Source organism: Schistocerca nitens, chromosome 5, assembly GCF_023898315.1.
Source record: "Schistocerca nitens isolate TAMUIC-IGC-003100 chromosome 5, iqSchNite1.1, whole genome shotgun sequence".
Lineage (NCBI taxonomy): Eukaryota > Metazoa > Arthropoda > Insecta > Orthoptera > Acrididae > Schistocerca > Schistocerca nitens.
Window position 1 is genome coordinate 393,879,353 of NC_064618.1, and position 25,212 is coordinate 393,904,564.

Below are 25,212 nucleotides of genomic sequence, written 5' to 3' on the forward strand. Positions count from 1 at the left end.
ACTTATGCTATACCAATATTGACCTACTCATTTGGAGTAGTGAAATGGAGTAACACAGACCTAGAAGCACTCAATACACTTACACGATCACAATGCCACAAATATAGAATACATCACATACATTCAGCAACTGAAAGATTCACATTAAGCAGAAAGGAAGGAGGAAGGGGATTTATCGACATAAAAAACCTACATTATGGACAGGTAGACAATTTAAGAAAATTCTTTATGGAACGAGCAGAAACTAGCAAAATACACAAAGCAATCACTCATATAAATACATCGGCTACACCACTGCAATTTCATAACCACTTCTACAACCCTTTAGATCACATAACATCAACAGATACGAAGAAAGTAAATTGGAAAAAGAAAACACTACATGGCAAGCACCCGTATCATCTAACACAGCCACACATTGATCAAGACGCATCCAACACATGGCTAAGAAAAGGCAATATATACAGTGAGACAGAAGGATTCATGATTGCAATACAGGATCAAACAATAAACACCAGATATTACAGCAAGCATATTATTAAAGATCCCAATACCACAACAGATAAATGCAGACTTTGCAAACAACAAATAGAAACAGTAGATCACATCACAAGTGGATGTACAATACTAGCAAATACAGAATACCCCAGAAGACATGACAATGTAGCAAAAATAATACATCAACAGCTTGCCTTACAACATAAACTTATAAAACAACATGTTCCCACATACAAGTATGCACCACAAAATGTACTGGAGAACGATGAATACAAATTATACTGGAACATAACCATTATAACAGATAAAACAACACCACATAACAAACCTGACATCATACTCACCAATAAAAAGAAGAAATTAACACAACTAATCGAAATATCCATACCCAATACAACAAATATACAAAATAAAACAGGAGAAAAAATTGAAAAATACATCCAACTGGCTGAGGAAGTCAAGGACATGTGGCATCAGGATAAAGTTGACATTATACCAATTATACTATCAACTACAGGAGTCATACCACACAATATCCACCAGTACATCAATGCAATACAGCTACATCCAAACTTATATATACAACTACAGAAATCTGTAATTATTCACACTTGTTCAATTACCCGAAAGTTCCTAAATGCAATGTAACATATACCGTATAGTTAAAAGGAAGTCACGCTTGATCAAGGTCCGCGTCACCTTCCATTTTTAACCAGACATAACGTCTGAGACAAGAAAGAAATAATAATAATAATAATAATAATACTTTATCATAGAAGGCTTTTAAAAAAGACCAGGAAGAGTTGTGTTTAATTCCTGTTGTTTGAATTTAGGTAACACTGATGGCTGACTATTAGAATTTGTTCTGTTAATTATTATAGTGTACATTAACCCTGAAGGAGACTACATTAAAAAATGGCCCATTTTTAGATGAACACACCGTGTTTCATTGCCACCTCCTGTTTTTTCTCCCATTTGTCTTAATACAGGCAGAGAATGAAGATGCAACATCATTTCACACCAGACAATATTACTTTTAACATAGCCATGCTGATCTACAAAAAAGTAATAACCTTGTTTAGGTAATGGGTACTGAACTCTGAAAAAATCTTCATAGTAATCCATGATATCAGTTGCAGTCTTAAGTGCAAATTTTGCTTGTGGTATCAAATCCCTTGGAGCATATACTGATACATTAATATCTCTTCTGTTTGTCTTGCTGCTGATATAGTCGTAATCACATACAACAAAGGCAACGAGGTATGTACTCATTTCAACAGACTCCCAAAAGTCATCTCTCAGCTGGAACAGTAGAAGTTATTTCTGATATATTTGAAATCATCAAAAGGAACAAACAGAAGTTATTAATGCAGAGTATTATGTATTACACAAACTCACTAATCCAGTTCCCATATAAAAACCAGCATCTTCTGTAGTTTTAACAGGCATATTGAACAGAGCAATATGAAACCTGTCTCTGAAGATGGACATTTTAAAGCGGGCTTTAAACTGTGGTTCATCAAAGCATGGAAATGCTGATCTTGCATATGTTGGCTCAAAGTGAGTTGTTGCAAGATATCTGAAACACAAGAAAATAAAAATGAATACATATTATTAAAACCTACTTATATTAAATAAATTATAAACTTGGGCACAAAAAATCATTTCAATGTAATTCGAACTTTAATATTACTTGGAAAAATGCAATTAGTTAACAGCTGCTGAATGTCACCTAAGAACATTAATTTTAATATTACTGAACAGTATGGAATTGATTTTTGCTATTGTTGCTAGTTATGGTGCAAACATAGTTAACACTGATGAGTCCATTTGTTTACATTTTCTTTTTTTTCTTTTTTCTTCATTTTCTACCTCATCTTCAGGTCCTAATAAAAGATCTGAACGTTATCTGATGTCCCTGCAAAACACGTTTCATTATCTCGTAGGTTTTCATAATAGTAAATATCTGATGACCATTTGTTATTCTACTTCATGTACTCTTGTGGTATGCACCCCAGTTGAAAGCATCTGATAATGCCTTTACAGATCTTTTCATAGGTGTATGAGATCCATAACTTGCTAATGATTTCCTTCTATGTTGCCCTATTATTATTATTATTATTATTATTATTATTATTATGCTCTTACATTTATCACACTTTATTTTAAAAGGCTTTGTTTGAAGTTTTGCAATTTCTTTCAGTAGTAACATATTTTCCTAATCTCACTGTTGGTAATTTATTTCTCTCAGATATCTTTAATGTGTAACCATTTCACTACCTCTTCTTTTGCTATCTCCTCAGCCTAGGTTATTAGTCACACAAGTTACACTGGCAAATTCATGTATATCTGTAAGCATACTAGTCAAAACATTAGTAACCCCCCCCCCCCCTCCATTCCCCCTGAAGACAACTTTAGTAATGCCCTCAATTCAGCAGCGAAGCAGGACCAGAAGTTCTTCACATATGCTATACCTAGATAAGGCCAGTTATTAATATCGCATGCTGCGGAGCTGTCAAATTAGGAATACTGACTGCTATGTTTCACTCATTGTTCCAAACAGTCCCAAACATTTTTTGTGGGATTAAGATCGAGTGATTTAGGAGACCAGCCAATGTGTGATAGGTGCCCAAGTGTGCATCAACTATGAGCAAGTGCATGTACAGGGGCAAAACACAAAAATATTTGAACACTGCAATAAATGCGCCCTTGAACATAAATGCAGATGTTAGCCAAGACTGCAGGTTGTGATGATGTATTTGACCATGATTGACACCTGTGCAATGTCTTCAGTACAGTGCAAGTGTCATCATGGTAAGAACAGTATCTTGTGTAGTTGTGAGTGTATTATATCAGAGCTAAGTGAATTCAAATGTGGACAAATTGTTGTTGCTTGTAAGGTGGATGCTTTTATAAGCAAGGTAGCTGAGGTGTTTGGTTTATCAAGAGGCACTGTATTGCGCAATATACCTCATATGGGGAAAGGGGAAAAACCATCATGTGCTAAGTAACAATGGCTCATTGAAGAGAATTGTGATGAGAAATAAGAGAATGGCAGTCGCAGATGTCACTATATAACTGAATGCCACACCCATGTACCTTGCCAGCATCAAAACAAAATGAGGGGAGCACCACAAGCAGGGAATTGCAAGATGAGCTGGAATTTCAAAACCACTCATCAGTGATTGAGAAGACAGTGTTGACAGCATAAAAGCCAGACTGTGGAGCAACAGAAGAAAGCCATTTGGTCGGATGAGTCTTGTTTCACACTGTTTCCAACTTCAGCCCACATTAACGTTCCAAGAGTGAAACAGGGTGGGTATTCAGTGAATATTTGGGCAGTCATATCATGGTATTCCATGGGCCCCATTGTTACTCTGTAAGCTCTTTTTACTGCAAAGGTTTATGTGACAATGCTGGTTGATCAGGTCCGTCCCATAGTACAATGTTTGTTCCCAAATGGTGACGCTGTGCCCCAAGATGACAGGACCACTGTCCGCACAGCTCACACCACCCAGGACTAGTTTTATGAGGCTGAGCATGAAGTGTCACATCTCCCCTAGCCACAACAGTCACCAGATCTCAACATTATTGAGCCTTTGGAGTCTACCTTGGAGAGAGTGTATGATCACTATCCACCTCCACCATTGTTACCTAAACTTGGCACTATTTTTCAGAAAGAATGGTGTAAGGTTCGCTTGGATACCATACAGGACTTTTCTTTATCCATTCAGAGGTGACCGGAAGCTGTTTTGAAAGCCAATGGTTTTAGTACACCTGTATTAGGCATGGTAATGTCTTGTGATTCCAGTGTTTCAGTATTTTAGTCTGTCCCCTGTAGCTCTGTGAACATTACTGTTGTCAACTTGGAAGATGAGATTTTCCACAGCATATCAATCAGGAAGATGTAGAAGAAAGGGCCACACTTGGTCACCAAAAATGTAGAAATAATTATCCTCTTCCATGTTCCTGATAATTTGAACATGAGAGCCCAAGTCGTTATACCAAAACAGCTCCAAACCATCACAGAAATACCTCTGGCCTAATTTACACACTTCATACATTACAGTTTAAGCAACTCAACTCACTGGGCAGTTGATGCTCTTAAAGCATTACATCATTTAAAGATAGGCATAATTGTGGCTCTTTTGACCACACTACATGCTTCCAGTCAGTGTCCAGTTTCAGTGTTTGGTTCATTCAAATGCACAGCTTTAAATGCCACTATGAACAACAGCATTTTATGTGGTAATCTTTCAATGCAGCTCTCTTCACAATGTTCACTTGGCAAGTATTTGACACTCACCAGCATTCACTGACAACAGCAATTTTTGTTGGCTTTGAAACTGATTGTCAATGACAAGGTATGATACTCATCTATCCCAGGAAAGATATTGATAAACCATCTCTTTTTTTTTTTTTTTTTTTTTTTTAAGAACCAAGTCAACATTTGTTTCTCATCTGATAATTAGTCTGCAGTCTTAACCTGTTTCTATACAAACATACATAAATGGTCAACCACAACAATGACCATGACACACTGTAATCATTCTACTGCAGAGGTTCCCAAAATGTGGGTAATTCCTCCCTGAGGGGTAAAATGAAATTTCCCAAGCAGTAAAAATCAAAAGTATGTGACTGTGTCTCCCAGAAAACTAAATTATTTTTAAAATATCATCATCATTAGTGGCAGTGGTTAGAACAAAGCAATGGCAGATCAAAGTCTACTAGTTTCAGCCAGCTCAGAAATATGGAGTCCTGCAATCAAGTCATTTATACAACAGTAATTATAGTTCACACATTTTGACTTGGTTGATTTTCAATGGGGATGCGGGGTGTGAGTGAAACTAGCTTCGCTGGGGAGGCGAGTGGTGCAGCTTTCTATTCGAAGAAATTGCATTTAGCACTTGTGATGCACTAAGAGTTGCTTCATTATCTATTCTACCACACAAACTACAGAAAAGCAGCTCTTTGAAAATAAATGTTGGAGTAAAGGTTTAAATATGTTGAAGTAGAATTTTGACTATGATAGCAAAGAAACAAAAAAGAAGGACTGGAATGTACCTGGAACATGACTTATTATTTATGCCGAGTGTGAAGAAAGCAACTATAAAAAAGGTGATTAAAAGTAAGCCATACCAATCATCTATCTCTACATCTACATGGATACTCTGCAAATCACACTTAAGTGCCTGGCAGATGGTTCACTGAACCACCTTCACAATAATTCTCTATTATTCCAGTCTCTAACAGTGCACATGAAAAACGAAAACCTATATCTTTCCATGTGAGGTCTGATTTCCCTAATTTTATTATGATTATCATTTCTCCCTATGTAGGTCAGTGTCAACAAAATATTTTTGCATTCAGAGGAGAAAGCTGGTAGTTGAAATTTCATGAGAAGATTCTGACGAAATGAAAAACAATTTTGTTTTAATGATATCCCCCTCAAATCCTGTATCCTGTATCATAGTCCATTCCTTCTGAACTGACTATGCAAATGTAGACAAGATGTGGCTAAAATACAAAGATATAGTAGCAACAGCAATTGAGAGATTCATACCTCATAAATTGGTAAGAGATGGAACTGATCCCCAATGGTACACAAAACAGGTCCGAACGCTGTTGCAGAGGCAATGGAAAAAGCATGCGAAGTTCAGAAGAACGCGAAATCCCAAAGATTGGCTAAAATTTAAGACGCGCGAAATTTGGCACGGACTTCAATGCGAGATGCCTTTAATAGGTTCCACAACGAAATATTGTCTCAAAATTTGGTAGAAAATCCAAAGAAATTCTAGTCGTATGTAAAGTACACAAGCAGCAAGATGCAGTCAGTACCTTCGCTGCACAGTGCCGATGGTACTGTTACCGACGACTGTGCCGCTAAAGCGGAGTTATTGAACGCAGTTTTCCGAAATTCCTCCACCAGGGAAGACGAATGGAATATTCCAGAATTTGAAACACGAACAGCTGCTAGCATGAGTTTCTTAGAAGTAGATACCTTAGGGGTTGCGAAGCAACTCAAATCGCTTGATACGGGAATGTCTTCAGGTCAAGATTGTATACCAATTAGGTTCCTTTCAGATTACGCTGATACAATAGCTCCCTACTTAGCAATCATATACAACCGCTCGCACACCGATAGATCTGTACCTACAGATTGGAAAATTGCGCAGGTCGCACCAGTGTTTAAGAAGGGTAGTAGGAGTAATCCATCGAACTACAGACCTATATCATTGACATCGGTTTGCAGTAGGGTTTTGGAGCATATACTGTATTCAAACATTATGAATCACCTCGAAGGGAATGATCTATTGATACGTAATCAGCATGGTTCCAGAAAACATCGTTCTTGTGCAACGCAGCTAGCTCTTTATTCGCACGAAGTAATGGCCGCTATCAACGGGGGATCTCAGGTTGATTCCATATTTCTGGATTTCCGGAGAGCTTTTGACACCATTCCTCACAAGCAACTTCTAATCAAGCTGCGGGCCTATGGGGTATCGTCTCAGTTGTGCGACTGGATTCGTGATTTCCTGTCAGGAAGGTCGCAGTTCGTAGTGATAGACGGCAAATCATCGAGTAAAACTGAAGTGATATCAGGTGTTCCTCAGGGAAGCGTCCTGGGACCTCTGCTGTTCCTGATCTATATAAATGACCTGGGTGACAATCTGAGCAGTTCTCTTAGGTTGTTGGCAGATGATGATGTAATTTACCGTCTAGTAAGGTTATCCGAAGACCAGTATCAGTTGCAAAGCGATTTTGAAAAGATTGCTATACGGTGTGGCAGGTGGCAGTTGACGCTAAATAATGAAAAGTGTGAGGTGATCCACATGAGTTCCAAAAGAAATTCGTTGGAATTCAATTACTCGATAAATAGTACAATTCTCAAGGCTGTCAATTCAACTAAGTACCTGGGTGTTAAAATTACGAACAACTTCAGTTGGAAAGACCACATAGATAATATTGTGGGGAAGGCGGGCCAAAGGTTGTGTTTCATTGGCAGGACACTTAGAAGATGCAACAAGTCCACTAAAGAGACAGCTTACACTACACTCGTTCGTCCTCTGTTAGAATACTGCTGTGCGGTGTGGGATCCTTACCAGGTGGGATTGATGGAGGACTTCGAAAGGGTGCAAAAAAAGGACAGCTTGTTTTGTGTTATCACGTAATAGGGGAGAGAGTGTGGCAGATATGATACGCGAGTTGGGATGGAAGTCATTAAAGCAAAGACGTTTTTTGTCATGGCGAGATCTATTTACGAAATTTCAGTCACCAACTTTCTCTTCCGAATGCGAAAATATTTTGTTGAGCCCAACGTACATAGGTAGGAATGATCATCAAAATAAAATAAGAGAAATCAGAGCTCAAACAGAAAGGTTTAGGTGTTCGTTTTTCCTGCGCGCTATTCGGGGAGTGGAATGGTAGAGAGATAGTGTGATTGTGGTTCGATGAACCCTCTGCCAAGCACTTAAATGTGAATTGCAGAGTAATCATGTAGATGTAGATGTCACCTATTTTGCAACAATACAAAACGTGCTGCCCTTCTTTGAACTTTCTTGATGCACTCCGTTAATCCGATCTCATACAATATAGCAGTACTCCAAAGGAGGACTGACAAGTGTAGTGCAGGCAGTCTCTTTAGTAGATATGTTACATTGCCCAAGTGTTCTGCTAATAAAATGCAGTCTTTGGTTTGCCTTGCCCACAACAATTTCTGTGTGCTCTTTCCAATTAAGTTATTCGTAATTGTAATTCCTAGGTATTTAGTTGAATTTATGGCCTTTAGATTTCACTGATTTATGGTGCAAAAGAAGTTTAATGGATTTCTTTTAGCACTCGTGGATGACCTCACACTTTTCATTATTTAGTGTCAATTGCCAATTTTTGCACCAAACTGATATCTTTTGTTATTTTGCAATTTGTTTAGATCTTCTGATGGGTTTACTAGATAATGAACAACAGCATCATCTGTCTGCAAACAACTTAAGACGGCTGCTCAGATTGTCTCCTAAATCATTTATATAGATAAGGAACACCAGAGGGCATATAACACTACCTTGCGGAATGCCAGAAATCACTTCTGTTTTACTCGAAGACTTTCCATCAATTACCACGAACTGTGACCCCTCTGACAGGAAATCATGAATCCAGTCACATAAATGAGATGATATTTCACAAGCATGCAACTTCACTACAAGCCGCAAGTGTAGTACAGTGTCAAAAGCCTTCTGGAAATCTAGAAATACAGAATGAATTTGAAATCCCTTGTCAGTGGCACTCAATACTTTGTGTGTGTAAAGGGCTAGTTGTGGTCCACAAGAACGATGTTTTCTAAATCCTTGTTGGCTATGTGTCAATATACCATTCTTTTCCAGGTAATTCATAATGTTTGAACACATTATATGTTCCCAAAGCCTGTTACATATCGACATTGCTGATAAGGGCCTGTAGTTTATTTGATTACTCCTGTTACCTTTCTTGAATACTGGTATGACCTGTGCAACTTTCCAGTCTTTGGGTATGAATATTTCATTGATCGAGTGATTGCAGATGATAGTTAAGTATGGAGCTACTGTATCAGCATACTCTGAAAGGAAATCAATTGGTATACACTCTGGACCAGAAGACTTGCTTTTATCAAGTGATTTAAGTTGCTTCACTACTCTGAGGATATCTACTTCTAAGTTACTCATGTTGGCAGCTGTTCTTGATTTGAATTTTATAAAATTTATTTTGTCTTCTATGGTGCATTTTGAAAGGCTGTGTTTAGTAATTCTACTTTGGCAGCAATGTCGTTGATAGTATTTCCATTGCTATTGTGCATAGAAGGCACTGATTGGGTCTTGCCACTAGCTTACTTTACATATGACCAGAATCTCTTTGGACTTTGTCAGGTTTTGAGACAAATTTTCATTTTGGAAACTACTATAAGCATCTAACATTGAAGTCTGTGCTAAATTTTGGGCTTCTGTAGAAAATCACCAATACTGAAGATTTTGTGTTCATTTAAATTTGGCATTCTTTTTTCGTTGTTTCTGCAACAGTGTTCTGACTCGTTTTGTGTACCAAGGGGGATCAGCTCCATTGTTTGTTAATTTATTTGGTATAAATCTCTCAATTGCTGTCGATGCTATTTCTCTGAATTTGAACCACATCTGGTCTACACTTACTTTGTTAATTTGGAAGGAGTAGAGATCGTCTCTCAGTGAAGTTCTTTTGAATAGGTATATTTTCCACTTATTTTTGGAGGATTTGGTGGTTACAATATTGAATCATCTTGTTGATCCATTAATTCTTGGTTTAATAAAATGCTTACAACATATAAATAAATGTATCTTACATAATTTTAAAAATGAAAGTAGTCAAAAACTTTCTTAATTCTAAAGTTTTGTTCAGTACAAACGTTGGTTGCATGCACTAACTGCCCCAGAGTTACACAGTCAGCACATCATCTTTACCCTGTTCGTAGCATCTAATGTTTCGTGTATGTGGAGCTATCTACATACCCATACTGTTGTGGTAATCTTTTGTTTATAACTAACAATATATTCACTCTTATCATGTTGCTCTCAGGTCAAATACACACACCGCCTGGAGCACCATCTGAAAATGCAGAGAATATATTTTGCGCATATATATATATATATATATATATATATATATATATATATATATATATATATATATAGAGAGAGAGAGAGAGAGAGAGGGAAACATTCCACGTGGGAAAAATATATCTAAAAACAAAGATGATGTGACTTACCAAACGAAAGCGCTGGCACATCGATAGACACACATACAAATACAAACATACACACAAAATTCAAAGACGAAAGGATGTGGGTTTTAAGGGAGAGGGTAAGGAGTCATTCCAATCCCGGGAGCGGAAAGACTTACCTTAGGGGGAAAAAAGGACGGGTATACACTCGCGAACACACACACACACACACACACACACACACACACACACACACACACATCCATCCACACATATACAGACACAAGCAGACATATTTAAAGACAAAGAGATTGGGCAGAGATGTCAGTCGAGGCAGAAGTGCAGAGGCAAAGATGTTGATGACAGGTGAGGTATGAGTGGCGGCAACTTGAAATTAGCGGAGATTGAGGCCTGGTGGATAACGGGAAGAGAGGATATATTGAAGAGCAAGTTCCCATCTCCAGAGTTCGGATAGGTTGGTGTTAGTGGGAAGTATCCAGATAACCCGGATGGTGTAACACTGTGCCAAGATGTGCTGGCCGTGCACCAAGGCATGTTTAGCCACAGGGTGATCCTCATTACCAACAAACACTGTCTGCCTGTGTCCATTCATGCGAATGGACAGTTTGTTGCTGGTCATTCCCACATAGAATGCGTCACAGTGTAGGCAGGTCAGTTGGTAAATCACGTGGGTGCTTTCACATGTGGCTCTGCCTTTGATCGTGTACACCTTCCGGGTTACAGGAATGGAGTAGGTGGTGGTGGGAGGGTGCATGGGACAGGTTTTACACCGGGGGCGGTTACAAGCGTAGGAGCCAGAGGGTAGGGAAGGTGGTTTGGGGATTTCATAGGGATGAACTGCACTTCTGCCTCGACTGACATCTCTGCCCAAACTCTTTGTCTTTAAATATGTCTGCTTGTGTCTGTATATGTGTGGATGGATATGTGTGTGTGTGCGAGTGTATACCCGTCCTTTTTTCCCCCTAAGGTAAGTCTTTCCGCTCCCGGGATTGGAATGACTCCTTACCCTCTCCCTTAAAACCCACACCCTTTCGTCTTTCCCTCTCCTTCCCTCTTTCCTGATGAGGCAACAGTTTGTTGCGAAAGCTTGAATTCTGTGTGTATGATTGTAATCCTCCGCCATCAGTGGCGCAACTAGTCTATCGGATTCTGGGGAGACTAGGCTGAAACGCTATATCCCAAACCAGAGGAAATCGAAGTCTTTTGACCGACTCATGCCCAAGGTCGAAACATTTTTTGGCACTATCAATATTAACTCTCTCTTGACACCAGGAAAACTCTATAAATTAGGAGACACACTAAAAGAACAAAATATCAAAATTTTAGCCCTGCAAGAAACAGGGTTGCCTGATGAGAATACCATGGATTTTGGAAACTACCGATTGTTTAAAAGTAAAACAGACAAAAGAATTCTTAAAAACACTCCGCATCTGGGTGTTGCATTCGCAATTTCGCAAGACATTCTTGGCTCCGTAATCGAAGTAAATTCAGTAAACAACAGACTAATGACAATTTCCATGAAATGTGCGAATAAAATGTACTGTTTAATTAACGCACACATGCCTATCAACCAGGAGAATAAAACAAATCCAGAAAAAGTAAATAAGTCATGGGAAGTGTTAGAGAATACAGTCTCCAAAATTCCTCAAAATTATGTAAAGATTTTAATGGGTGATTTTAATGCGCAGTTAGGGAAAGAGAGAAAATTTAGAAAAACGGTCGGTGAATTCCCTGCACATAAATGGACCAATCAAAATGGAAAGAGGCTGGTAGAATTTTGCAGAAATTTCAATCTCAAAATTATGTCAAGTCATTTTAAGAAAAAACCTTCAAAACAAAAGACATGGCGATCACCTAACAAGGACATAGGTGAATTCCAAATTGACCATATTGCAATCTCGTATCCATGTCACAAAGAAATTTTAAATGTTCAAGTTCGTAAAGGCGCCAATATTGACTCAGACCATTACTTAACCCGTGTGAAACTAAAGCTAAAACCCCAAAATTTCAACAAAAGGACACCATTAATCCCCAAATTTGACACCAGTAAAATCCAACCATCATTATTAGCAGACGAATTTGACAAAACAAGTGCACAAAATTGGGAACAACTCAAACACAAGATTATCAAAACAGCTCAAGATCAAATTCCTTTACGAAAACACAAGAAACATGCTTGGTGGAATGAAAACTGTGATCATGCAACTAAAGCCAGACAAGAGGCATTTAAAGCATGGAATAGCAACAAGACAGAAGACACATATGATACATTCATGGCAACTAGAAAAGACACTTTAAAACTAATTAGACAAACAAAAAGACAATATGAGAATAGTCAACTCTTAGAAATTGAAGAAGATTTTCAGAAATACAATACCAGAAATTTTTATAAAACTTTTAAAACCAAAATAAAGGGGTACCAACCCCAGAATCTTTGCTTCAAGAAGGAAAATGGACAGTTGGCTCTTAACAACCAAGAAAATTGCAAAGAACTTTCTAAATATTCTAAGAATCTTCTAAATTGCCCCGAGCCCACAGAAAGATTTCCACCAAAAATTCCCCAACAATGCAATCCAGTTTCACTTGCACCAAATGAAGAGGAAATCATTAAAGAAATTCATAGGTTGAAAAACAACAAAGCATCTGGTGAAGATGGAATTGTTGCAGAACTTTTAAAGGCAGCTGGTCCAAAAACCGTTAAAGAAATTACTTCAATCATGCAAAACATTTGGCAAACTGAAAAAATTCCTGATGAATGGAAAACCGCCTTGATTCACCCACTTCATAAGAAGGGAGACAAAACTGATGTTAATAATTACAGAGGAATTTCTCTTCTTCCAGTCACATACAAAATCCTCTCTCAATGTCTTCTGAACCGAGCACAACAGCAACTTGAATGGAAAATTGGCGAATATCAAGCAGGTTTCAGGCCAAATAGATCTTGCCCAGAACAGATTTTAGTCCTCAAACTAATTCTCAGACATCAAAAAATTTACAATAAAAAACTAGTTTGTACCTTTGTAGATTTTAGAAAGGCTTATGACTCAGTGGATCGTGAATCTCTTTTCCAAATTGTGAAAGAACAAGGCCTGGATCCTAAAACCACGGCAATTATCAGAGACACGCTAACTGGTACAAAATCAAAAGTAAAGTTCAGAGGAGAAATTTCAGAATCCTTTGAAATAAAAACAGGCGTGAGGCAAGGTGATGGACTCTCTCCGTTGCTATTTAACTGCGTTCTAGAAAAAGTAATACAAGAGTTGCGCGAACGAAAATTGGAGTTCAAAATTGACCAACCAGTGAAATTAGGACGAACAAATATTCGAATAGACTGTTTGGCCTTTGCAGACGACTTGGTTATTCTAACGCAGGACATCCAAATTGCTCAGAAACAAATAGAAATCCTTAAAGAAACAGCAGAAAGAGTAGGTCTCCAAATCTCGTTTGAAAAAACACAGTATATGACTAGCAACAAACTGGCACCCAAACTTTTGGAAACTAAGTATGGAAAAATCAAAAGAGTTTCGCAATTCAAATATTTAGGTGAAACAATATCAGAGACTGGTCTAGAAAAAATTGGAAATGAAATTCGTTGTCAAAAGATGGAGACAGCTTTTAGACTTACAAAAGACATCTACAACAAAAAATGTCTCTCGAGGTACTCTAAATTGAGACATTACAACACGGTCATAAAACCAGAGTGCCTTTATGGGGCTGAAACGCTAATTTTAAACAGAAAAAAGGACATTCAAGAAATCCAAAAAAGAGAAAGAAAAGTAATCAGAAAAATTCTAGGTCCAAAATATACTGAAGAAGGAACATACAGGCTAAGAGCAAATAGTGAAATTCAACAATACACCAGCATATATTCAGATATGAAAAAACGCAGATTAAAATTTTATGGGCATATTAAAAGAATGGATGCTACCAGACTAACTAAACAAGTAGTGGAATTCTACGAAAATCGAAGTAAAGCTAAATTTGAGACAATAAAATGGATTGCTGCTATAAAAGAGGACATGAAAGAGGCAGATATAAAACAAGATGAAATTCAAGACAGAAAATTATTTAGGCAAAAAATTCATGACTGGGTAGTTGGTCAAGCTGAAAAACCAAAGAAAACTGGAACCACATGGTCTGATGAAAGGAAAAGAGCTCATTCCGAGAGAATGAAAACAATTTGGGCAGAGAGAAAGTCTAAAAGAAAATAACTGAATGCCCCGTGATTGTACTACGCGTGGTCCAGTAGGGCCCAAACGTGAATAATAATAATAATATATATAAAACTGTTGCCCCACCAGGAAAGAGGGAAGGAGAGGGAAAGACGAAAGGATGTGGGTTTTAAGGGAGAGGGTAAGGAGTCATTCCAATCCCGGGAGCGGAAAGACCCACCTTAGGGGGAAAAAAGGACAGGTATACATTCGCGCACACACACACACACACACACACACACACACACACACACACACACACACACACACATCCATCCACACATATACAGACACAAGCAGGCACAGTCAAAGACAAAGAGTTTGGACAGAGATGCCAGTCGAGGCGGAAGTGCAAAGGCCTCTGCACCCCCGCCCCGACTGACATCCCCGTCCAAACCCCCTGCCCCCAAATACGTCTGCCCGTGTCTGCACATGCGCGGATGGACATGCGTGTGTGTGCGAGTGCACACCCGTCACCCCCCCCCACCCAAGGCAAGTCCCTCCGCTCCCAGGACCGGAACGACTCCCTACCCTCCCCCCAAGACCCACATCCCCCCCGCGGACGAGGCAACAGCCTGCCGCGAAAGCCCGAATTCCGTGCGTATGCCCGTGCCCGTCCGTGTGTCCGTCGACTCGCCAGCACCCTCACCCGGCAAGTCACATCATCTTTGTTTTTGGAAACATTCCACGTGGGAAAAATATATCCAAAAACAAAGACGATGCGACCCACCGAACGAAAGCGCTGGCAGGTCGACAGACACACAAACAAACACAAACACACACACAAAGCCCAAGCCCCCGCAACAAACTGCCGCCCCACCAGGAAAGAGGGGAAGGAGAGGGAAAGACGAATGGATGCGGGCTCCAAGGGAGAGGGCAAGAAGCCACCCCAATCCCGGGAGCGGAAAGACCCATCCTAGGGGGAAAAAAGGACAGGCACACACTCGCACACACACACACATCCATCCACACATACACAGACACAAGCAGACACATTTAAAGACAAAGAACCCAGAGGTATGAGTGGCGGCAACTTGAAATTAGCGGCGATTGAGGCCTGGTGGGTAACGGGAAGAGAGGATATATTGAAGAGCAAGTTCCCATCTCCGGAGTTCGGATGGGTTGGTGTTGGTGGGAAGTATCGAGATAACCCCAGAATCCCCCACAGAAGAACCACAAAAGTGCCCCACTTGTGACAGGATACTTTCCGGGACTGGACCAGACTCTGAATGTGGCTCTCCAGCAGGGATAAGACTTCCTCAAATCCTGCCCTGAAATGAGATCCATCCTTCATGAAATCCTCCCCACTCCACCAAGAGTGTCTTTCTGCCGTCCACCTAACCTTCGTAACCTGTTAGTTCATCCCTATGAAATCCCCAAACCACCTTCCCTACCCTCTGGCTCCTATCCTTGTAAACGCCCCCGGTGTAAAACCTGTCCCATGCACCCTCCCACCACCATCTACTCCAGTCCTGTAACCCGGAAGGTGTACACGATCAAAGGCAGAGCCACATGTGAAAGCACCCACGTGATTTACCAACTGACCTGCCTACACTGTCATGCATTCTATGTGGGAATGACCAGCAACAAACTGTCCATTCGCATGAATGGACACAGGCAGACAGTGTTTGTTGGTAATGAGGATCACCCTGTGGCTAAACATGCCTTGGTGCACGGCCAGCACATCTTGGCACAGTGTTACACCGTCCGGGTTATCTGGATACTTCCCACCAACACCAACCCATCCGAACTCCGGAGATGGGAACTTGCTCTTCAATATATCCTCTCTTCCCTTTACCCACCAGGCCTCAATCTCCGCTAATTTCAAGTTGCCGCCACTCATACCTCACCTGTCATTCAACATCATCTCTGCCTCTTCACTTCCGGCTCGACTGACATCTCTGCCCAGGCTCTGTGTGTGTGTGTGTGTGTGTGTGTGTGTGTGTGTGTGTGTGTGTGTGTGTGTGTGCGCGCGCGCGTGAGTGTGTGCCTGTCCTTTTTTCCCCCTAGGGTGGGTCTTTCCGCTCCCGGGATTGGGATGGCTCCTTGCCCTCTCCCTTGGAGCCCGCATCCTTTCGTCTTTCCCTCTCCTTCCCCTCTTTCCTGGTGGGGCGGCAGTTTGTTGCGGGGGCTTGGGTTTTGTGTGTGTGTTTGTGTGTCTGTCGACCTGCCAGTGCTTTCGTTCGGTGGGTCACATCGTCTTTGTTTTTGGATATATTTTTCCCACATGGAATGTTTCCTCTATTATATATATATCCAAAAACAAAGATGATGTGACTTGCCGGGTGAGGGTGCTGGCGGGTCGACGGACACACGGACGGGCACGGCATACGCATGGAATTCGGGCTTTCGCGGCGGGCTGTTGCCTCGTCGGGGGGGGATGTGGTTTTTGGGGGGGAGGGTGGGGAGTCGTTCCGGTCCCGGGAGCGGAGGGACTTGCCTTGGGGGGGGGGGGGGGGGGACGGGTGTGCACTCGCACACACACGCATGTCCATCCGCGCATGTGCAGACACGGGCAGACGTATTTGGGGGCAGGGGGTTTGGACGGGGATGTCGGTCGGGGCGGGGGTGCAGAGGCCTCTGCACTTCCGCCTCGACTGGCATCTCTGTCCAAACTCTCTGTCTTTGAATGTGTCTGCTTGTGTCTGTATATGTGTGGATGGATGTGTGTGTGTGTGCGCGCGAGTGTATACCCATCCTTTTTTCCCCCTAAGGTGGGTCTTTCCGCTCCCGGGATTGGAATGACTCCTTACCCTCTCCCTTAAAACCCACATCCTTTCGTCTATCCCTCTCCTTTCCCTCTTTCCTGGTGGGGCAACAGTTTGTTGCGAAAGCTTGAATTTTGTGTGTGTGTGTTTGTGTGTCTATCGACCTGCCAGCGCTTTCGTTCGGTAAGTCACATCATCTTTGTTTTTAGATATATTTTTCCCACGTGGAATGTTTCCCTCTATAAACAAAGATGATGTGACTTACCAAATGAAAGTGCTGGCAGGTCGACAGACACACAAACGAACACAAACATACACACATATTTAAAGACCAAATATGTCTGCTTGTGAGATGTCTGCTTGTGTCTGTATATGTGTGGATGGATATGTGTGTGTGTGCGAGTGTATACCCGTCCTTTTTTCCCCCTAAGGTAAGTCTTTCCACTCCCGGGATTGGAATGACTCCTTACCTTCTCCCTTAAAACCCACATACTTTCGTCTTTCCTTCTCCTTCCCTCTTTCCTGATGAGGCAACAGTTTGTTGCGAAAGCTTGAATTTTGTGTGTATGTTTGTGTTCGTTTGTGTGTCTGACGACCTGCCAGCGCTTTCATTTGGTAAAAGTCACATCATCTTTGTTTTTAGATATATTCTTCCTACGTGGAATGTTTCCCTCTATTATAATCATACACACACACACACACACACACACACACACACACACAAAGATGATGTGACTTACCATACGAAAGCGCTGGCAGGTCGATAGACACACAAACAAACACAATCATACACACAAAATTCTAGCTTTCGCAACCAACGGTTGCTTCATCAGGAAAGAGGGAAGGAGAGGGAAAGACGAAAGGATGTGGGTTTTAAGGGAGAGGGTAAGGAGTCAGCACTTTCATTATATACGCTGCATTTTCAGATGCTAAAGGAACAATTTAAATTGATAAAAATGCACAGTTTTATGAATGTGGTGTTCCTTTTAAGTTTGCAAATCCCGGAAACCTATGCTTACAAAATTATCAAATAAACATTTACTGTGAACTGGGGAAGTTTAATACAACACAATACCTTCTGGTCACATTTTGAGAAGTTTTATAAACCTATTATACATTAGCAGATCTCATTGCTTTAACTATTCCTTATTATCTCAGCTGTTTCACAGTATTCTCAGAGTTGCACTTGAACAGGTATATATTTTTTATTCTAATTCTGTTTTTATCTCTTAGTTTCTTGCCCCACAAAACTCTCACAGCACTGTATATTAGTGAAAACACTGTATAAGGGATCGGTTGGTAGGACATGTTCTGAGGCATCAAGGGATTACCAATTTAGTATTGGAGGGCAGCGTGGAGGGTAAAAATCGTAGAGGGAGACCAAGAGATGAATACACCAAGCAGATTCAGAAGGATGTAGGTTGCAGTGGGTACTGGGGGATGAAGAAGCTTGCGCAGGATAGAGTAGCATGGAGAGCTGCATCAAACCAGTCTCAGGACTGAGGACCACAACAACAACAACAACAACAACAACAACTGTATAACCTCCAGTGCTGCGATGACCTATTGTTCATCACTATACAACTTACAGAATTCTAATCTTTGGCATTAATATATTTCAGACATCCTTCAAATGGACTGTGTTCAATAGGTCTAATAAACTGTCTTTATACCATGCTGATGAGTCGTGGAACATGGAACCAACAACTAATTACGCAAGATCTATCAGCCATTTTACTTTGCACATGCAGTAAGTATGCAGCTGCTCCCATTGCTTTCCTTAGAGTCAATAGTAGCAAAATGCTAACAATGAAATGAATTAAAAAAGTGCCATGCAACATTAATTGTTTATACAATTTTGTAGTTTTTTTCCAAATTTATTGTCTGTAAATGAGTCTTTTCATTCAGTAGTGAAGCATGTACCAAAACAAATCTCTACTGGCATAAGTCAAATCAAGAAATCTACACTAAAATCCTGCACAAAGCTAACAATGACCTTACTATTGACAAGAGGAAAGCAAGAAACTTGGCACTTGTTCAAGTCTCATGAAAATCGAGCCAAATCTCTGGTAGTCTAATGAATTATTCATGTATTTACCTAAACGAATTAAGTAAGACAACAGGAGACCAATGTAAAGTCATTAAATACTGATCAGGTACAATGTTTTGCTAGTGCATTATCTGTTTTGTAGGAAAACAGTTTTAGAAATACTCTTCAATAATTATGTTATGGGCATATTCAACATTCAGAGTCTTAACAGGCATGATACTTTTACTGGGGCTAGTCAAACCTTTATTCTACACACACACATACAAAGAGCAGCTTTTCATGCAAATCTTGTTTATTGCAGATAGCCCTTCCCTCAGTTCAGGAAAAAAAAAAAAAGACTCATGCCATGAGAAAAATTTGTAATATGCTGTCAGGTCATAAGAAGGAAATGAGAAGGAAACCTACTTGTCTCTGGGAGTTACTCTCAAAGGCCTAACATTGGAAGTCCCCATTTTTCGGTGTAATCCTACTCTACACCAGCCCATTTGGAGTCTTTCCTTCTCATCCCATCAAGCATGTCTTCACCCAGCCCAGGGGTCTGGGCAACTTCTCTTCATTCTCCCCATTTCCTAAACCTCACCAGTTCCATCACCCCTCTTCCTTCCTCTTCAAGAGCCACTGGCTCCAAGAGATTGCATTTAAATATTCTTGTGTGTGCATTCTCCTGCTGCTATTAGTGAGTACATTTTTTAAGCATCCAATTACATTAAATTTTCAAAAACTGATTATTTTCATTGATAATAATGTTAAGAGTATCATGTAAGAGGAAATGGGAGTTGCACTATAATATGATGAACAATCACAGCCCAGTTACAGAATTTCCCTACAGAAAGTACTGAAGAATGTAGACAGACAGGCAAAAGCCACGCATTACATAGGAAGGATAGAGAGGTCTTGGAATAAAATTAGATATGTTGCCAGAGATGAAACAAGCATCAAACCAGAAGTTTGGTTATCAACATATTACATTGCACAACTGGTATGGATATGAATGCTTATACTTCATCAGTTCGTGATAGAGATCAGAACAAGTCATTAACATAAGCAGCTGTGGTTACCTAGATGGTAATCGATTTAAATAATTACAGTGATCATGACTTCTCAACGAGATTATATCTTCTCTTGTACAGTATTAAATATTTACTGAAGGAGAATGAAACTGTTAGTTATCCACCACAAATGCTATCAGTAGTTGGGAAGGAAAATCAAAACTTTATTGGGCACAGGTGAGTACACAGAACTTTTACTATCTGGTGCTTATAGACACTTTTGCACCAAACAGGTACAGAAAACTGAATAAGTTATTAAATCAGTGAAGCATAAGACCCACATGTATATGAAGACATTTCGCAAACACACCTACAAATATCATTCACCTTTCAGATGCACACACTTCCCAAACTGACTAAAATACTTGTTAGTAAAACCACTTTACAATTAGGGAGAAAGAGATAATGTAGACTATTCAAGTTTTTGAGAAAGTTGTGTATAAAAGAGCACAAACACACCTCACTAAGCATGATTTGTTGTCAGACTCACAAAATGACTACAGGAAAAGAACAATTTATTCTGATGATGTAATACAGTTGCAGTGCTAAATGATACCTTGAGGGACATATAGATCATCTCTTGATTTAGCATTGTGTGTAGAGACATAAGTTATGGCAATATGGAATCAGAGGAAAAGTTTCCTATTGGTTCCTTTTGCATCCAGAAAATATGAAGCAGAATGCTGTAATACATATTAAGAAATGACGAAAATGTTTGAATCCAGTTGGAATGCTGTACAGTTGAGATGCCAGAAGGCATGGTTAAAACACCTGTACGCAGCAGTGTCATTGGGAAAGACACAGAATTTAGAATAGATGATTTAGCAAGTGCATAGCACCAGCTTCAAGTTCAGTGAGAAAAAATTATTGACTAACTGCACCAAAACACAGTGCATAAAGCTTTCAGCATAGAACTCACACAAATATGAAATTATCACCACAGAATGATCTAATAATATGTAAAGTACAACATTTTGAATTCTTAGAATGGAGAAGGTAGATGAAAAACATTCTTGGAAGTGCATGGAAATGAACATCCTATCCATAATCCTCCTCCTCCCCACCCAAATGGTATTGTGTTATCCACTTAATTTATATAATATCTCAGTCTATCACTACACCACATCGTGACCCCCCCCCCCCCCCCCCCCCACCAATTGAAGTCTCATATGCAAGACCAGCCCAATACACTCACCCAGTGCTCCACTCCTGTCACAGGATTATTCTATTCAATCAGAAGCTGAGCCACATGTCAAAGCAGTTATATCATGCACCACCTCTGCTACAATTTATGGCATTTTATGTTAGTATTCTCAATAATCAATTGTCCACCTGAATGGATGACCACTACCATACTGTGGCCAATAGCAGAGCTGACTGACCATCAAGTGAGAGAACATACTGCTGAGTACAGCATGTTCAATTTCAATGGCTGCTCCACAACCTGTGCTATCTAGGCCCTCCCCTTGGGTACCATTTCCTCTGAATTGCCGATATGGGTATTGTCCTTGTGACATATCCCTCCATCTCAAACAATCTTCCTAGCTTCAATCTCTGCTAGCCCCTGCCCTAGGATCCTAACTTCACTCATCCTTCACTCACACCATCCTCTCTGCAGTCTCCCTCTTCCTCCATTCTATCTCCACCTCCCAATCCATTCCTCCACATCACTGTGTGTTACAGCGTAAAGTCAAGTGCTGGAATGGCAGTCTGAAACAATAGAGCAGAGAGGGCTGGGAAGAAGACATCAGCCAAATACAAGCTGACCGACCCCTCTCCATGATGACAACGCAACAAAAGCGACCTCTAGGATATGATGATGATTAGGATGTTTGGTTTGTGGGGCACTCAACTGCACAGTCATCAGCACCCATATGAAGTCTCAATTTTTACATAGTCCATTTCCTTTTCACAATCCAATCTAGTCACTCTCACAAATGATGATGATGAAATGATGAGGACAACATAAAAACCCAGTCCCCGGGCAGAAAAAAAATCCCCAACCTGGCCGGGAATCTAACCCGGGACCCCATGATCCAGTCTGGCAGAGAGAACATAGATGCCGCATCGACTGGTTGCGGCCCAGTTCTGCAGAAGGGTCAAGACCGGCAACCTGGATAGAAGCATCCACCGTAGTACTTTGCTTGTATTGAAATTGTTATATTGAAGGACACTGATTATATTGCATGTTGCCCTTTGCTTACGATACATCTAGGTATTTCCTGAAGTTAAGTATTGTCATTGACTCATTTCAGAATAAAACTCTTTAATATGATTTGCTCGAATTGTTGTCTAGTGATCTGAGGAAGCATGTTTCCTAGACATCCCATATTTGATGAGTAGGCAGGATACAACACGTGCGCGTGCCTTTGTACTCTACAGCTTTGAAGAATTCCTCTGAAAGCTTGCAACATTCTCAGTGCTTATCGATGGGTCAGTTCCTCAACTATGCAGTCACTTGTTGCCTTAACTCCTTAAAAAAGTTAACACTGACAGATTACAAAGTAATGCTTTTCAATATTGTACACAGTAATGTTCAATTACTTTTGCTGCATTCCCACAACAACACACTGATGGCTGTCTATAAGAAATCATGTCAAGTTCCAGCAGTCATGTTATGACAATGTGCTGCAAAACAATTCTGAATAACCTATCAGTGAAATAGTTCCTTGCTAGGATGAAGAGACAGATTTCTAGGAGTCATGTGAATTGTTCTGCTCAACATGAACTGTTGTAGTGATTCACATAGGTGATCTCGATCATTGTCCTTACACCTCTGACCTACTGCCAGTGCATCATCTTCAACTTACTGAAGAAGGCAGTTCGCAACTGTTCCATTATTCAGTGTATCAACATCAAGTTTTCAGATTTCTGCTGTTTAGAAAGTGATGTCTTGGTGTGTCCATGAAGTTAATATTTGATTAAGCTCGGTGATAAAAACTGAAAGGTAGAGGTAGTGTGTAAAAGTCCTGACCACAATGAATCAATTCAGCTGCAAAATTATATCTGTGGGAGCTTCTGGTACTTGACTGAAATGTGGTACTTGAAGTTTTTAGTAATAACTACTAGAGACAAGGTAAGATACCGAACAAAGAGAAACTGCGAGAACACAGAGACTTAAAACCTGGAATTAACGTGAGACATGTAACACAGAGAAAAAGTAATAGAAGGAAGATGGCACAACTAAGTGTGGAAAGGATGTCATAAGTTATAGAACTGTTCCAACAATATACTGCATATCTAAATAGCTCAACAGAAACTTTTGCATCACCTGCCTACCTGTTAATGTGAAAAGGCATAGATACAATGTGAGCAGGGTATGAAAAAAATCTGTGGGAAATACGTAAATAAATACTGTGCAATAGAAACAAAACTAAGCCAGTCTGTTCAAAAATCAACATCTGTTAAATCACTGCTTGGTAAAATTCAATATAATGTTGTTCTATCCTGTGGGTTGTAACATTCTTGCATCTTCTTTGGTATGCTGTCCACAAGGTAGTGAAGACATTGCTGCTCAATTCTGTGCTATTTTTTGAATGTCGTTCTTCTGAGACCACCCAGTGTGTGATAGTTTCAACTGTCCAAAGCATGCCCGATCACGTTCCTGTCAACTGACAATGCAGGTCATTCCATTCATTCGACACCTACCTCCTGGAGGAAGTATTTTACAAGGTGGGTGTGGTGTGCTAATGCATTATTGCCTTGAAGGATGAACTCCTGCCAAGAAGTATACAGTAATGTTGCACAATAGACTGTAGGATCTTGTCTCAATACTGCAAAGCCCTCAAGTCACACTTTAAGAGAGATGATGAGTTGGCAGACTTGAGATGTGCATTAGTATTTGGCCATCTTTACACTATTCTATGACAATCAACAAGCATCAGACACACTCTGCACTCTTCATTGAAGAGAATATGATGCTATTAATCCAGGCTCTATTCCTTGTGTTCCCTAACTCATCTTCATGCATCATCGTGGTGAGGTGGGGGTTGTACTTTTGTTTGTGATGGATGCCCAGAAGTCAAACAGATCACTTGAAAGGGGTTGCATACTGTTTGGGTTAACACATCCCTACTAGTTGCTACCAAAATGGCAGGTGCAGTTCTGTTATATTCCATAATTTGTAAATAGTTGTCATCAGCTACTGTTCTTGGCTGAAGGTGACCCTTGCTGGTAATCTTCCTTTGCATAAAGTGACAGTATGTGCGCAGCTAAGCTTGCAACAGTACTCTGATAAGAAGAAAGAGCGGAACAGGATTGCTGAAGTGAGTTCAGTGCGCACTCTTTGAGTGCTCTAGAGCACAGCAGTATGTATCATTCTAAAAAAATGTTCACGACTATAACTGTAACTCTGACTAGGTTCAAATTATGTGTAAATATACATTTTATTAAGATGAAACATTGCCAATTGTTGGATTTCCTCATTCGTGTCTTGCTTGCGAAGGTGATAGGACTGTGTTCGATAAGTAATGCAAAATTTTTTTCCTTGGCCAACTTTGGTTGAAAAAATGTGGAATATGTTTTGGGGCATCATGGAATACTCCTGCTTCAGCCCCTATAATTTCATGAAGTTCAGATATGTGGTGTCACTAAGTGTGGCCTTCAAATTGGCATTTGTAACAAAGGTGCATTCCGAAGCACAGAGCTGTCATTGGGCTTCTTCTGGCAAAAAACTAGAGCACATAGATATTCATAGATGCCTGCAGAATGTCTACATATATCTGGCATTGAAGAAAAGTACGGTGAATCATTTGGCGAGTAATCTGATCACCCCAGTAAAGTCACACAAACCTTACTGATCTCCCTTGTGCCAGCTGGCCACACACGGCTGTGACTCCTGCATTGCTGGAACATGCAGACACTCTCATTTGACGTGATCAACAAATCACAATCAAACACCTCACTACTCAAATGGACATCTCTGTTTGCAATGCTGACACACTCGTCTACCAGT

General features: G+C 40.2%; 1 protein-coding gene across 2 annotated transcripts in view; it reads right to left on the reverse strand.

The window, feature by feature from the left end:
- LOC126260110 (glutamyl aminopeptidase-like) overlaps positions 1-25,212 on the reverse strand; it is a 191,845-nt gene that overhangs the window by 110,642 nt on the left and 55,991 nt on the right. For both annotated transcript variants that reach the window (XM_049957346.1, XM_049957347.1), the window contains 2 exons: positions 1,897-2,077; positions 1,572-1,800 (listed from right to left, as the gene is read on the reverse strand). In XM_049957346.1, the coding sequence (XP_049813303.1) occupies positions 1,572-1,800; positions 1,897-2,077 (410 nt within the window). The remainder of the gene's footprint in view (positions 1-1,571; positions 1,801-1,896; positions 2,078-25,212) is intronic.